The following is a 14,655-nucleotide window of genomic DNA, read 5'->3' on the forward strand; positions in this document are numbered from 1 at the left end:
CAATGGATATTAAATCATCGAACAATCCCTAAATCGAAAAATGTATTTCCAATGTAAATTCAAAAGCTTAACTACGAAAAGCATCGTCTAAAATTGATACCACAGAGGCAAGGAATGCCTTTGTTACCGGAATAATTAGTATGATCCGAGTTGTCCAAACATTAAGCTGACTAAGTCGAATTGCAAGGCAAGCGGTTGCAACTGCATCAAAGTTTCCCATTCAAAGTCGCGAAATTATTCCTGGCTCGGTTGCGAATATATCAAACTGTATCCTGACGACGAACAGATCCAAGGGATCGCGGTTATTAGCCGTGAAAGGAGAACGGAATGACATCAATGAATAGAGTGAGAAATGACGAAATATATTAATAGATATGTTGGAATAGTATTTAGTAGAGCTGGCAATATATTTGCTCAATAGTTTCACATTAGCACGAGAATACCTTCGCGCCCTCGCAGGATTAATGGCCTCCGAATGAGCCATAGAAGGCAACGACTTGCAGCTGTTACACGGTGGCGTTCTGAATAATTAGTGGCCATAGTAGTTTCCTGGTCGTTAATAATGACGCATTACACGTACGATAAAACGTAAATCGCGACGTTCAACGGCTAAGAATAACGATACAAGCTGTGCGCGATAACACTGTGCGTAGTACGTTAATTCGTACGAATCCTAAATGAAAAATTACAAAAAAAATGAATGAAAAATTTTTCGTACCGTCATAAGTTCATCGTAGAGGTAGGAGATCTCCGGGTAGGTAATAAAATCGACCATGATGCGAGTGTAGAAAAATAGCGATCACCTTCGACGATTAACAAGGCACAAACACTTCCTTACGAATAAACAAAGTCCGTCGATAGTTAACGAGGGTGAAGATTCGCGCGGTTAATTGAACCTTCCTGGTGACCATTCGTTGGAACTAGCAGACAGGATATCCCGAATAGCCGGCGTTGAAACTCCGAACGAATCACTGCGCAGAATCACTATTCGGAGCACCGCTTCACTTTGATACTTCACAAACACTTTGGCGCGATTCAATTTGTCCCGGCATGTGGTTAAAAATCAAGCGGCCGGCGCGGGTAATCGCGTGTAAACACGCATTCTTTCCTCTCGTTGTTTATTCACACCCCGCGAGCGTTCCTGGCGAATTCGAACGCGATCAACAGCGAAAGAAGAGCGTGAACCTTGTCGGTACGATTCGCACGGCACTAAAGCCACGTTTCCCTCGATCGCCACGAAATCTGCCGCACGATCCTCCTCGTTCACGCGACAACGTTTCAGCGGCAGGAATTTCTCGAACAGGCAAGAAATCACTGGTAATTTTCACGGGAACGACGCGGTGACTGATACGTAGCAACCCCGACGAAAGCAAAAGAAAGAATGAGGAACAAAAGAACGGCACGGAAGGGCGCGTATAACTGCGACTGGCTTATTCTCAGGGCCGTATCGCGGAAGTCGGAGCGAAAGGTCCACGAGGCAGCCACGAGGGTAGAAATGGGCGGCTTTATGCGCAGACGAGAGATAAAAGAGGGACGAGAGTAGACAGATATATATATATATATACATACGGTTATATAGAGGGAAAACGAGGACTCGCAAGCCCGCGCTTGCGAACGAAAGCACAAGGGAGAGTAAGCTCGGTCACTGAGGCGTCGCCACTCGGCTTGCTTCCTCCGGAATCACTCCCTCCTTTACTTCTAGTCCCCTACCATTACCATCCTATCCCTCCTAAAACTCCTCCACCTTCTTCTTGTTCTTCCACGTCTTCTCTCCGTCTTCGCGTCTTTTGCCATCGCAAAAACGACCCCTCGTCGCGAGGCGTAATCATGGAAAGTTCCTCGTAATTATTTGATAGCCACGCTACTCCACCACGCCCGTCCATAATCGTTACATAATAATTATGTAATATAAAGGAGATCGGTCTGCTTGCACCAAGGCGACGGGATCCGTGACTGAAATATTCACACTCGGGTCTCGTGTAAACGTGGATACCGCTGGTTCGATACTGTTTACGTTTAACAGTTTACGATAACTTAATTTACGATGCAATTCTATTAATATGAGGACTCATCTTCGTCATCTTCGGGGCATGCTTTCTATCAAACTTACAGTACGGATCGTAATAATGGTCCTATTTCTTGAACAAGCTTTCTCATTTTGGAGATTTTATTTCTTTGAAATTTTTAGTTTTTGCTGGTTCAAATGTTTTCAATTGAATTGGCATCTGGTTGTGACAGTCAAGATAATGACTTTGGTATTTGGAGTCGTTCTCTTGTGAAATCCAATTTTCTTTCTATGACCCAATTATTTTTCAGATGCAGATGGAATCAAGAATTTTGCTGATATTTTGCTCGCGTGAAGTCTATTGGTGCAAGCACAGAAATGACCAAAGCCCTTTTTCAAAATGCAACTTCAAATTGTGTGTGTTTCTAAAGAAATTCATTGGTACAGAAGCTTTTCTAATACCAAGCAAGATAGTCTTCTTTACATAACTTTCAACGAAACAATGAAACTAGAAACTCTACACATTAAACTTAGCTATAACTTGACGTGAAGTAAAGGGTCCTTCTTCCTTATTCTCGGAAATAATTCTAGGTAATCAGATTTCAACAAGAAGTTGTGAGTCTACGTGTACATTAAGCAGACCGTAGAAATACCATTTCTAATTCTACCACGTTCTATTTCCAGAGTACGCACGTGAGCGTGTATAATGCTAGTTGCTTGTATTGCTACCATTTTACAAGTTTTTAATAAAATGAAAATTACTGCTAAATTAATTAGTGATTCAAAAATTATGTATGTGCAAGATTAACCACTTAAATCAAACTTAAATATTCACTAAAGTCATCAAATTATCTAAAAATCTCTATGCTTAAAAATTCACTCGATAAATAATGAACTCATAATATTAATATCCTCAAAAAATTTTTTTGAAATCTTCCCGTTCCTTAAATATTTCATTCGGTTATATTCGTGACTCGTATAGCAGTGTAAGTGTTAATGAATTACGAATAGTTAACGATCAGACACGTAGAAGTAGCAAAAATTTCAGCGGGCTCGTGGGTGGCGGAGCTGCATGCAAAAGTTGCAAAAACTTCGTTAGGGAGGAACGCAAACAATGCCCGGTCCGAGTTGCTCGGCTCTTTACTTTCGCTCGTATCCGCTCGCGAACGTGTTCCGACCAAAAGCTTTTTACTCCGTTCCCTTGCACGCGTTAAGTATCGTACTCCTTATGCAAATTCGCGTAGAACTGAAAGCTCGTCCCCGTTGCTCGACGGCCGTCGTTGAATGCTCGACGGAGTTCAACGTTTCTTTCCTTCGAGACGGCAAACCCCCATAGCGCACCAACGCCAATTACACCCTCGTAAATCTGCCCGCCAATTTGTCAGCGGCGCGCAATCCGTCCGCCTAAATTTCACCGTGCCTTATCGCGCCCTCCTAACGTACTCGCTACTTAAACCCGTTCCTAATTTCCAGATGGAAAAGGATGGGATTTCGATCACATCGAACCAACAACCGGAGATTAATGGTTCTCTTTTGGTAACGTCGAAATTCAAGGGGTTCGCTTTGTTCGAATGCAGCTCGCCGAACAACGTGGGAAGAGTTTACGGTTTCTTTGTTTTTATTAACAGTTCGATGATTTCACGTTTCGTGCAATCCGACACTTTAATTTTTGCGTTTCCTTTTTTATATCTGAGAGAACATATGATAGCTTCATTTAGGGTACGTTGTAATACAGTGGATAAAAATAAATTGAAAAATTATAAATGAATAGCTCTCATCAAAGGTGTAACATTTTGCAATGGAAATGGAGACTAATTATTTTCAGATTTTAATTTTCTAATTGCTAAAAATTGTCTTTCATTTATTCTCTTTGTGTCCATAAATAGTTGAAGATATTTATGTATCAGCTATTGTATGAATTATAACAATGATTCCAGTAGCTTTCATAATTATTATACCTCAATATTTCATGTCACTGATGTGCTAATGATTAAATATTCACTAGTTGTATTGAACAACATAGGATTGATGAAGATATCAAAAATGAATTTCATATTAATGTTCATTTCAACAAGAACTTAATAGTCAGTTAAATACATTCGTTAAATGCTAAAGTAAAGTATAGAGTGCTATTATTGTACACGTTCGAATTTTAATTTGAGAAGGTTAAATAAAGATCATTATATTTTTAATCGAATGAGAATTTTTCTGTCGCCGGTGGAATACCAATGAACACCAGTAACATCTGGCGATCTGTTAATGTTGGGGTCGGCTAGAGCAACATTGCAACCAAGCCGGAGGCTGAGCTTATGAGAAAAGCAAATAAACAGGAATTAAATCTGGAAGGCTTTATCGTGAGAGATGTTCGTAGATTTTTCTGTGGAAAGTATATATCAGCCGTTCACAGGCCAAAGTGATTAACTCCACTTTTAAAATTTTTTTACGTTTCACTACCAAAGCACACGATTGATCCTGAACTTCTTATGTTTCATTCATTTTTCTATTTTTTATTTTATGAAATTAATCGATTTGATAAATGAGCTTGGATATTAATAATTTTATTTCAGATCACATTTGCAATTTTTATGATTTGCATTTAGGCCAGAGTTCTGTCATTAATTGCTCAGAATAAGTTAATAAATCATTCACAAATCTATGCCATCTCTTTTATATTTCTATTTATAGAATATACCAGTACAGCGTTGTGACAAATTCAGGACACGTTGTACATAATGCAAGAAAGTAGAACAAGTCATCTGAGATCAGCCACCGAGAAAGGAGAGAAAGATAAGCGCGGTGCTTTCAATTTCGATAAAGAGTAGGTCCTAGAAAGACATCTATCTACCTCTGCCGAAAAAAAGAAACGAATTCGGCTACCTCGATCTTTAATTTCGCTTAAGTACATTGAGATTTATCGACGCAACTAAGCAGTAATTTACCTAAAGGGCATTGCAAGCTGGTTCCTTTCTGTACTCTCAGAGATGAAGAAGTGATATTCGCTGTGACCCCTGTTTCACACGCGAAAGTTCGATCAAAGCGAGTCCATCGAAATGTCGATAAGGATCGTGATGATCTCAGCTGATCACGCGATTGCGTAGTTCAAGACTAATGTGTTTTTAAGGAACTTATATTGCTGATTTCATATTAATTAACTCTGTTGTTCTTCCAATTTACACTTTCATTTTATAATACTTGAAATATGTTACATCTTTTTTTTTTAATTTTAATGCAAATCTAAAAAGAGCAGTAGCATTAAATTTAGCATGGAATAAATGATGAATTTTGTTCAGTATAAAAGTTACTTTTACTAAAAATTAGAATTGATTAATGGGCAATAAATTTTGCAGATTTATTTTCGTTTTGCACGGACCATTGTTCCCGATTCACTAATATTGATTTCAACTTTGATATGGGCTAAAGCGGCTGATGACTCAGGCTCAAGAATAGGAAAGGAAATAGCGACTACTACATCGATGACTAAGAGCTCGTGAAACTCGTCACTTCAAACATACCGGATATGCAACTTCCTACATTAGAACATCAGAAGCAATCTCTGTATCTAAATGTAAATGTAATACTCTGTAATGTTCCTCAGTTTCCCTGATGGATATCATGGTGCATCAAGAAACCACGGTGAATCAAAAGAATATCGACAACTTTTGCAACAAGATGAAATTTCGTTATTCTGGCAGCGATGAATTTTCAAAGAAATTTTCAAAATTATAAAAACAAAATCTGAATTACTTTTAGGACAACCTAACAGGACTACTTACTAAAAGAGAGGATGGAAATATTAACAAATAATCATTAAAGATATATTAAAATAGAAGATAATTATACCAGAAAAAAATGTTGATCTATAAATCATTTTAGAAAATTAGAAAATTTAGAATTTTACTATTCAAAGTTTGTGCTCTTTAAAAAGCACAGTCTTTTAAGCATACAGTTTTATATAAACCAAGTCCAGCTCTCGTTCTAATTAACAAATTCCCATTTAATAAATGGATAGCAAACTATGAAACGTGTCACGTGAAAATTACAGCGGAACCCTCTTGTTTCGATCTTCAGGATCCCATTTCAGATGTACAATTCCGTACCTTCAGCTCCAATTTCCGGCATAATTTAATCTCGTTCCCGTCGAGCACGAAAGAAACTTTCGAAACGACGATCCGAGATTATAAGTCATACAAGGGTTGAGCGGAGGGGGTGAGTTCCGTGCAACAGAAACGCAGGCCCCGTTAAAATTAACTTTCCCGAGAAAAATGATTTTCGACGTAATCAAATAGCCCGGCCAATTCGTCAAAGAAGCCGCTCTGAACGTGAGTCTTGTACACGCCAGCAGCGCACCGCGGCAGAGGTATCGCGATAACGACCGGAAGTGGGATACCAAATACAACTTTCTTCTTTCGTACTTTCGCGTGAGCGTGAACAAGCGCGTGCGCACGTGCAACGATCGCTTCCGCAGTAAGCACGAGCTAAGTATAGCCGGTTAGCCACGGGCATTGTTATTGCTTACACAGCGGGACCGTTCAGCTTGCGATGCCTGTTTATGAAGGGTCCGTTGCTTGCTCGAGTTATGGTCTCAGGTGCGTTCCGATATTACAACTCGACCCGGTCAATCGGTAATTTGACCAACATCGTGAACGAGACTCCGGGAAACTTCGAACTTCCCTCGGAGTTCAGCGATTCCTCCGGCAAATTTCTGATGTCTGATAAACAAGGAGAGTTTCGGATCTCTGGTTCGAAAGCGTTGAAACTTCGAACAATGATAAATTATGTTATTCCGTCATTTTAAAAGTACGATTGAAGTGTAATTAAAACGTACTGTGCTCGAATTTTCATTAAAAATAATAATTATTATTAACAGCACACTGAATTATGAATATCTCGAAAAGGTTTTAAGTGTAGATACAAAAATATATGAAGTTCCTGCAAATATATATGCTTCTGCTTCTGGATTCTACTCGAGTGATAACGAGTTTTGTGTTTTAGTAATTGTAGAACATACAACTCATTACATTATTGTTTGCAGCAAACTTTTGCTTCCGCTTGCTTTTAGCAAACAAGAGTAACATTTTAATATGTATTCGAGGATACTCGTACAGGGGTGCCTGTTAACTATTACAACAGGACTTAAGTTAGCTTTCAACGAGATAACTGTTACCTTCTGGTGCAGATGAATTTAAAAATTTGATAGAATTCAAGAGTGTTAAAAAGAATTGTGAAAACCAACACTAGTTCTAATTAAAACCTCTTAATCTTAACAAAGAATATTTCTTCCATGGTGGAAAAAATATGAAGACCGAAAGAAGCTTTTAACCATCAAATTAATACTAATTATTTCTAAAATTTTCAAAATAGTTTAGAGAAGTTCACCTTCGTCGGATAAACTAGAGAAGAATATCCTCGTCCCGAGCGAAGAGAGGATAAAATTCTCAAAAATCTCGAAACGGACCGCGTCGATGGGAAGGCACGAAGCAATTGAAAAGGATATTTTTTTCTACTTGACCAGCGTGGTGAACGTACACCGGTAGGTAGTAACGCGTAACCAGGAAAAAATGCGTGTGTATCCGGGCTATACGCGTCTGCCTCTTCATAAAGTCATAACTCAGCCAAGCCCCCGGCACATCTCTCGGCATAACATTTAAAACGATTTCCGCTGGCAGCAGTGCCAAGACCCGTAGCTGCGTTGTTTCGGGGATAGATTAACGAAACATAACGCCAGTACTCGCTACGGACTTCCAAGGGGTAGCTCGGATAATGGGAAGGGGCGTGTTGGCACTGCTCTGGCAGTTAAGCAGCGCTCAATGCCGGCGCTTGTACTTTTCAGCCCCTACGGCTACGATCGATGGAAAATTTTCGGAGAACTATGGTCCATTTGGTCTGAAAACATTCTACAAAGTGGACGATTTATTTCGAAAATACCCCGCCCGACGACCTACCCACCGACGTAACGACCGGCTATCTCCGCTTCGGCTAGCTAACGTACCCTTCGAATAAAGGTACCTAATTAGAGGGTATTCCAGTACTCACTGTTTCGTGCATGTTGCAATTTACTAATCATGGACAACGTGATCTATCGACTCGTTGAAATCTAAATTGACAGTAATATACTCCATCCAACGAGAGTAGACAGTAAATGTGTAGAAATTCACGTGCTCGATGCAGGCCCGGCTCACAGTACACAAACCTCGACCGAAACGTTTGAAGAACTGGAGACAACTGAGCTCCGGCCATGCGTCAAGCGCGTGAATTTGTAAACATATATCCTGACTCGTCTCGTTGGACGATTATAGATGTAGGCAAGAACAATTGCACTATTGTAATTGGAAAGTTATTCGAACAACTTCTATCTATTTTTGACATTTTTAATAATTGTATGGTATTTATTGTAAAATTTATCAAAAATAATTCATTTTACCCCACCCATTTCAAGATACCACATCTGAAATGACTAAATTTGAAACTTAAATTTTGTATAAAAATTGTTAATAAATAATAACATTCATTCGTCGTTGTGTAAAGATTTAAAAAGCATAATCTTGATCACCTATTTTTCCTTTTCTGTCACAGACAGAAATTATGACTCATATCTTTGCAACCACAATGAATCATCAGACGAATTCTCCGAGTCTTTCAATGAGAAAAATAGTGACATGAAATTCTCATATTGCAGGGGAATAAGAATACGCGTAGCCAGCCCTGGCATTTAGGAAGCAAAGTCTGATGATACATCGTGGACTCTGCGAATCGACCCCTCGGTTCCCGTTCTCCTTTCAACCCTTACCATCGACCCTCTGTTCCCTTCCTAACTACCCTTTCGGCGTTAAGAGATTAACTTGTCACGCCAGGCCATTTTAATATTCCGGATCGCGGGGTGAATCGCCGGAATTAGCCTGGAAAGCGCCATACGGCTCCGTCGGCGATAAGTATCTGTTAACGTCACTGCAGCTTTGCCCCTCTTTTTTTTTTTTTTTCTTTTCGCGTCAAACTGCGTCGAGCAAGAATTATGGAAGTTAACTTTCGTACATGTTCAATGGCCATTCGATGAAGCTTCCAGCGAAATTGCTGGTGTTCAAGTTTCAAATACAGGGAGAGACGAAATGAAGAATAATATGGAAACCGGGGAAGGTTTTAATCCCTCCACAAATTTTCAAGAATTCTTAAAGTAATATTTACGATATTTATGAGGTATTTCCTTTGACTTTCCTCCTTATCAAGAAGAATTTTGATAAGATCCACACAAGATAAATCGAGTCGTTGAATTGCAAGGAGTCAGAAAGTAGGCAAATTGCACGGTAAAAGTGTAAACACTTGCCCCTGGTAAAGTCCGCTTCTCATGCAGAGCGTTCTGGGCACTGATTGCGCTGTCACGACTGTAGTAGGTGAGAAATGCACAGCCTGAAACAGAAAAAAGAAATGGTTAATTAAAGCGTAATTGAAATGGAAGCTTACATTCAACCCTTTGAACTCGTATGCCATACTGGAAATGACATAAATTTTATTTAATTCGACTTAAATTAAACACGAATTGTCGCGTAACAACACTGAAAACAAATCGAGTTCAAAGGGTTAAACATTTTTAATCAACGTGGTTTATTCCAAAAATTATTTTTAAGTCTGAAGCATCAACCCTTATCCTTCAAATTGATATATAAAAAAATTTTGTAGAAAAATCGTGATAGGGGTATCGTCGAGTATCGAACGAAATAAAATCTTTGCGACAGCTTTATCTGGAAGCCGATAAAGTGCACCCACCGCGTAGCGAATTCGCACGCGTTTGCACCTTATACTATTCACGTGACGCCAGTCAATGTGTCACAGTAATTAGATAGAAGCGATTGAAACTTTTCGCCGCATAATTACTGGCACGACCGCATTAACGGAACTCTTGGCATTATAATTTTTACGACGCAGGAGAAAGCAACCCCCGCGTCAAGCAAAAGGGGCGGTTGCGCGTCGACGGAAATGTCCGTGCCTCACGCAGCCACCGAGTCGACTGAATTCTTCAGACTTTCGATTTATCGTACGGGAAATGAACGTGACGTTTCCATGGGAAAAGTTTTTCCTCCGTAGAAATCGTTCCTCGCCTACACTGATTCCAGGCATGAATTCAGAATGAGATCACTAACAAAATCAGTGATCAATTCTCGATATTAATTTCTACTGTAAAATTATTTTAATAAGAAACAGTGCTATATTTCTTTTATAGCAAAATAAATAATACGAGGATATCAAAAATGTTGACGTAATTTTTTGAAATAGTAAAATAAATGCTATCTGTTAAGTGCAACTGTTTTGGCAACGATTGTGTGGGTGTTCAACTACACTTTTAATCCTGAACTACTGTTTGCTGTTTTATCACAATAAATTGATGAATCGTGTTCTACAATATACTACACGCGTCTCCTCGCCACGCTATCATCTTCGTCGGATGATAATATCAATGTAGCGACGGAAACTGCTTACCCACCCCCGCAAACGTCACACTCACGCAAGCTCCTCGCTACTTCAAATGTGCCTGTTATCTACCAGTTGATATAAATAACCCTATATTAGTCACACTTCAATGTTTCACTGACACTAGCATTACTGACGCTTAATACATTATTTCCAATGAAAAAACAAAATCCTACGGTAAAAGAATGAATTATTTTCGCTCAAACTTCCATAATAACGATCCTAGGTGAACGATGTCGAAGCATGAAATGGTATCGTATCGTGCAAAAGAACTTTTCAATTAAGTGCAGTCGGTTGAACGATAAAAAAAAATAATTCTATCGAAAAGTAACACATTTAATCGAACCGTTTATTTGCTGTCCTGCTGCCTTGAGAACCGTCCCCTGAAGCAACGGGGCTATCGACATTCCCATCGTCGTGAAATTAATTTTCCAAAACGACTCGGACCAGTTTAAGAACCGGTGCCGGTTTAGCGGGTTAAAACGATGGTAATTAACCCTAAAATTGGACGGTGGCTGAACCAGACCATTATCGGCTATCGCACTGTCGAGCAAACCTCTAGGGACCGCCTTCCTATCGGTCTCAGGATTTATTCAAAGGGCCTCTTCCTACTATCTGATCGTCATTTGACTATCTCAACACACCGAGATGGATGTAAGCATGCACGCGTGCGCCAAGATTTGTAACATCACTGGCTAGTTACGACATGGTATTATCGTGACTGACTTGATCTGTCTATAATCACGATCTCCACGGAATCTATTAAGTATTACCTTCTACGTGAAGCGAAATTAGATTCGTTGAATTATACAACGTGATATCGTGTTTAATTATTAGTAGACAGTGGAACATTTAACATCAACGTGATATATTAATTTGGAACGAATTGAACGTAACTATCACTGAAATGTTATCTTCGCTAAAGGAGAATTTATGGAAGATACACATTCAAATTACTACTATTTAGAAACTGTCTCGCGAGTCGTAAACTCGGAAAATACATAAATCCAGATGTTACGGGTGCAAAGTATGAATATTGTTGAAAAATTAAGTGCCCTATAAATAACTAACTAACTCTATCCATTGACTTTACGACTTCGCTCTCGTGTTGTAACATAGTTCTTAATGTATCGCGTTATCGTACTCACGTTTGAGAATTAAAAATAACTCGACATGGATTTAATTCCGAGCAACGATCGTGATTATTTCTTAGATTAAGACTTACTTGCAATGTTACTCTATTCTAAAATATGTCTTGTACGTGTAATTTCAGTCGAAGGGGTTGAAACAATATGATATTGCAATTATGAAAATGTAGAACGCACCGCTTGTTCATCTTGACATCGATCGATGTATCTTGGCAATAAACAAACAAGCTCGCTGGCAGATTGAGCGTGGTTGCGCGTCACGTTGTTCCAGAATACGAGATTCAAATCGGCCGCGAACCTCGAGACGTTTTAATCTCACAGAGACGCGGAGGATGCAATTTCGCCGCGATAGCAGCTGGAGTCACGGCGGCAACAGTCTCTTAGCGGGGAATTACGTCGTCCCGGCGAAAAGGAGGGTAAAAGAGGAGGCAAAGTTAAGGGAGAAAGCGGGAAATGCGGTGAAAGTAAGGAGGAGACACGAAATAAGGAAGACGAAGGTGTACACTTGCCACGCTGTTGTAATTTTTCATGCGACACGCCGCACGGGTCCAGATCCCCCTCGGTTATATGGAGCGTCGCGGTGCGTCCCATTCGCACGCAGGGCGTTCACCCTAACCAAAACTAACCCACATAAAAGCTCACGCAGAGAGCGGAACAGAAAAGGGGAAACGCGGCTAAGAAGAACGAGAAATTTTGTTGGGTTGAGGTGTGTCTGAAAGAAGAATAATAAAAATCGGCGATTCTTAACCACTGTTCTCTTAAAAATATTTTGAAGAATAAAATTTTATTTTATATTTCTAATTTATTTTTGAACGTAGAATCACCCTTTGGGCCTTTACTTTTTTTTCCAGCTTTCCTAAAATTATTAACCTGTTCTCTATTTTTTCTTCTCAATAACTTTTGGTTTCTTATTCTTACGTTCTTTGAAAATAGATCAGTGACCTGGGTCGAACTATCGTGAACACGAGCTTACTAGGTTAATAACCCACGTCCGTGGTAAACATTTCCTAGTCTACTTTTCCCTAATTTTCTCCTTCTCAATTACAGGTCATTAACCTTAGTTTATATATTCCTAGAGGGTAACCGTCTATTTATTAATTTTTCAGTAAAAATAGCTCTGTACAATCAGTCTAGTAAATTACTGTTCGAAGGGAATGAATTAGAGTTTATTAAGATCAAACGTAGTTATAATTAGAAAACGGAGTTAATTTTCACCGATTTTTCATTTTTAATTTCTTGCAAACTTACTCTTAAATATCCTGCTAGAATGTTTCTTTTTCAAGCAAGGCTAGAAACGGCTATTTCCTATCACACTTTGGAGGATCTCGTCGCCTGAGGCCGGTCACGAAAAGTGTATTTGCCACGAGATACGCGCCACGATTTTGGCCCGCCTCCGTTGTAAAATGGGAATAGACCGAAATATTTATAAACATCGCCGGTGCTTATCTTAATTGCGTTGGGACAGCTTGCATGACACTCTTATTCCCCGCGGCTGATATCCACCGGGAATAGAAAAGTTCGTGAATCGTACACCCTGCGGGGCTTCAAGGCGAATTAGCTTACCTGACGTATCAAGAACAACCACGACCTTTCTTCCTCGCGCGTGAGCACGCTTTCCATACCTTCCGCCTCGTCTTTCTACTGAATCAACTACTGATAACAAAGCAGACCTTGCACGAATTGCAAGACAAGATAAATCTACTTTTGCCGAATCTACTCAATCGAGCAGAGTAGCTATTTTGTTAATTACATCGTTTCTTTTCAGGGTATTTCATCTGTGATTAAACTCCTTGGCTATCATCATAATCTACAGTCATTAATAACTCCTATAATAATTAATCTATTCATTTACCTGATTTTAGGTTAATTTTGGTAAGATTTAAAATTTGAAAAATTATTTCCAATTGGATACTTTTTGGAGTTTGCGTCAATTGGATGATGTTCCTTGTTAGTTCGAATTCCTAGGCGAGACGAGGGGAAAACAGATCGGCCCAGTTCCAATGACACACTTTATGCACGCTTAATTTTCATATCACAGTGTATTTGTCTATTTGGCACTACTTTTTTGGCTTCCTTCAAATACATTTGGATCCGAGAGCCTGGGATGCAACTGCCAACTTTTACCCTTGCCAGAACCTACGAGCGTTTCGTAGGAATCGGATTGATGCGAAAATGGTATTAAAATACGAAAAAAAAGGCATTAATAAGCGATATTTTGTTTCACGTACTTAAAACAGATGAAAATCAAACTTTGTCATTAAATTTTTGCGATCCATAATCGACAAATCTTCAATTGAATATTGATAACAAAGTAGCAACAAGAAATTTGCACAAAATAAAATGTACATTAGTGTGAAAGAACTTTCGCCGATAACTTTTTTCCCTCTGAAACCTTTCAAATTCCGCTGGATGTGACATTGCGAAAGCAAACGAAAAGCGGAATGTTGCGTGCCGTTTGCGATTCGCTCGCCGTTCAAGCAGCTAAAAACGTAGCCGAGTATTTCAACGAAGAAATTACACGGCTCTGTTCGGGGGCCAATTACGTTCTGAATTTCAAGCCCGTCGGCCGTGCATATCGTTGAACAGGATCACCTTATCAATCACCGTGGTCCTCGGTGTCGGTAGCAACGAGAAGAAAACGTGCTGAATAGTCCTGCTAATGTTAGCTCGTTTAATTCTTCGTCTTATCTTGTCACGAGTGACTATTGCGAAAATTTATAATATTCTCTTGAAACAGAGCGAACGAGAAGGAAAGACGTAAAGAAAGAAAAAGTCAACAAGAGCTATCTTTTAAGATACTACAAGGTCCTACCGCCCTGTAATCCTCCAAGAGACGGTATTTCTCTTTCAAGAATGTTCAGTTTATCTTCTTTATTGCTTCTTCCTTGAAAAGAAAAGGAACAGCAGGTTCGATGTTCTCGTTAAATAAATGATTTTAACCTTTTTTCGAGCCAGGTGTTTGTTTTAAAAACCGCGAGCTCGTGGTGGAACGTAACAACGAAACGTTTCTAACAGCCCATCTTCCTGTTCGTCTCGGGAGAA

General features: G+C 39.4%; 1 protein-coding gene across 13 annotated transcripts in view; it reads right to left on the reverse strand.

The window, feature by feature from the left end:
- bru3 (CUGBP Elav-like family member bruno 3) overlaps positions 1 to 14,655 on the reverse strand; it is a 590,175-nt gene that overhangs the window by 512,623 nt on the left and 62,897 nt on the right. For 9 of the 13 annotated variants that reach the window (XM_034323656.2, XM_034323651.2, XM_034323654.2 and 6 more), the window contains exon 2: positions 9,324 to 9,406. In XM_034323656.2, coding sequence (XP_034179547.1) covers positions 9,324 to 9,406 — 83 coding nt within the window. Of the gene's footprint in view, positions 1 to 718; positions 2,796 to 9,323; positions 9,407 to 14,655 lie in introns of those variants that run through there. The other 4 variants (XM_076691010.1, XM_034323662.2, XM_034323657.2 and 1 more) reach the window with 4 other exon arrangements.

The sequence above is a fragment of the Osmia lignaria genome, chromosome 11 (genome assembly GCF_051020975.1).
Source record: "Osmia lignaria lignaria isolate PbOS001 chromosome 11, iyOsmLign1, whole genome shotgun sequence".
Lineage (NCBI taxonomy): Eukaryota > Metazoa > Arthropoda > Insecta > Hymenoptera > Megachilidae > Osmia > Osmia lignaria.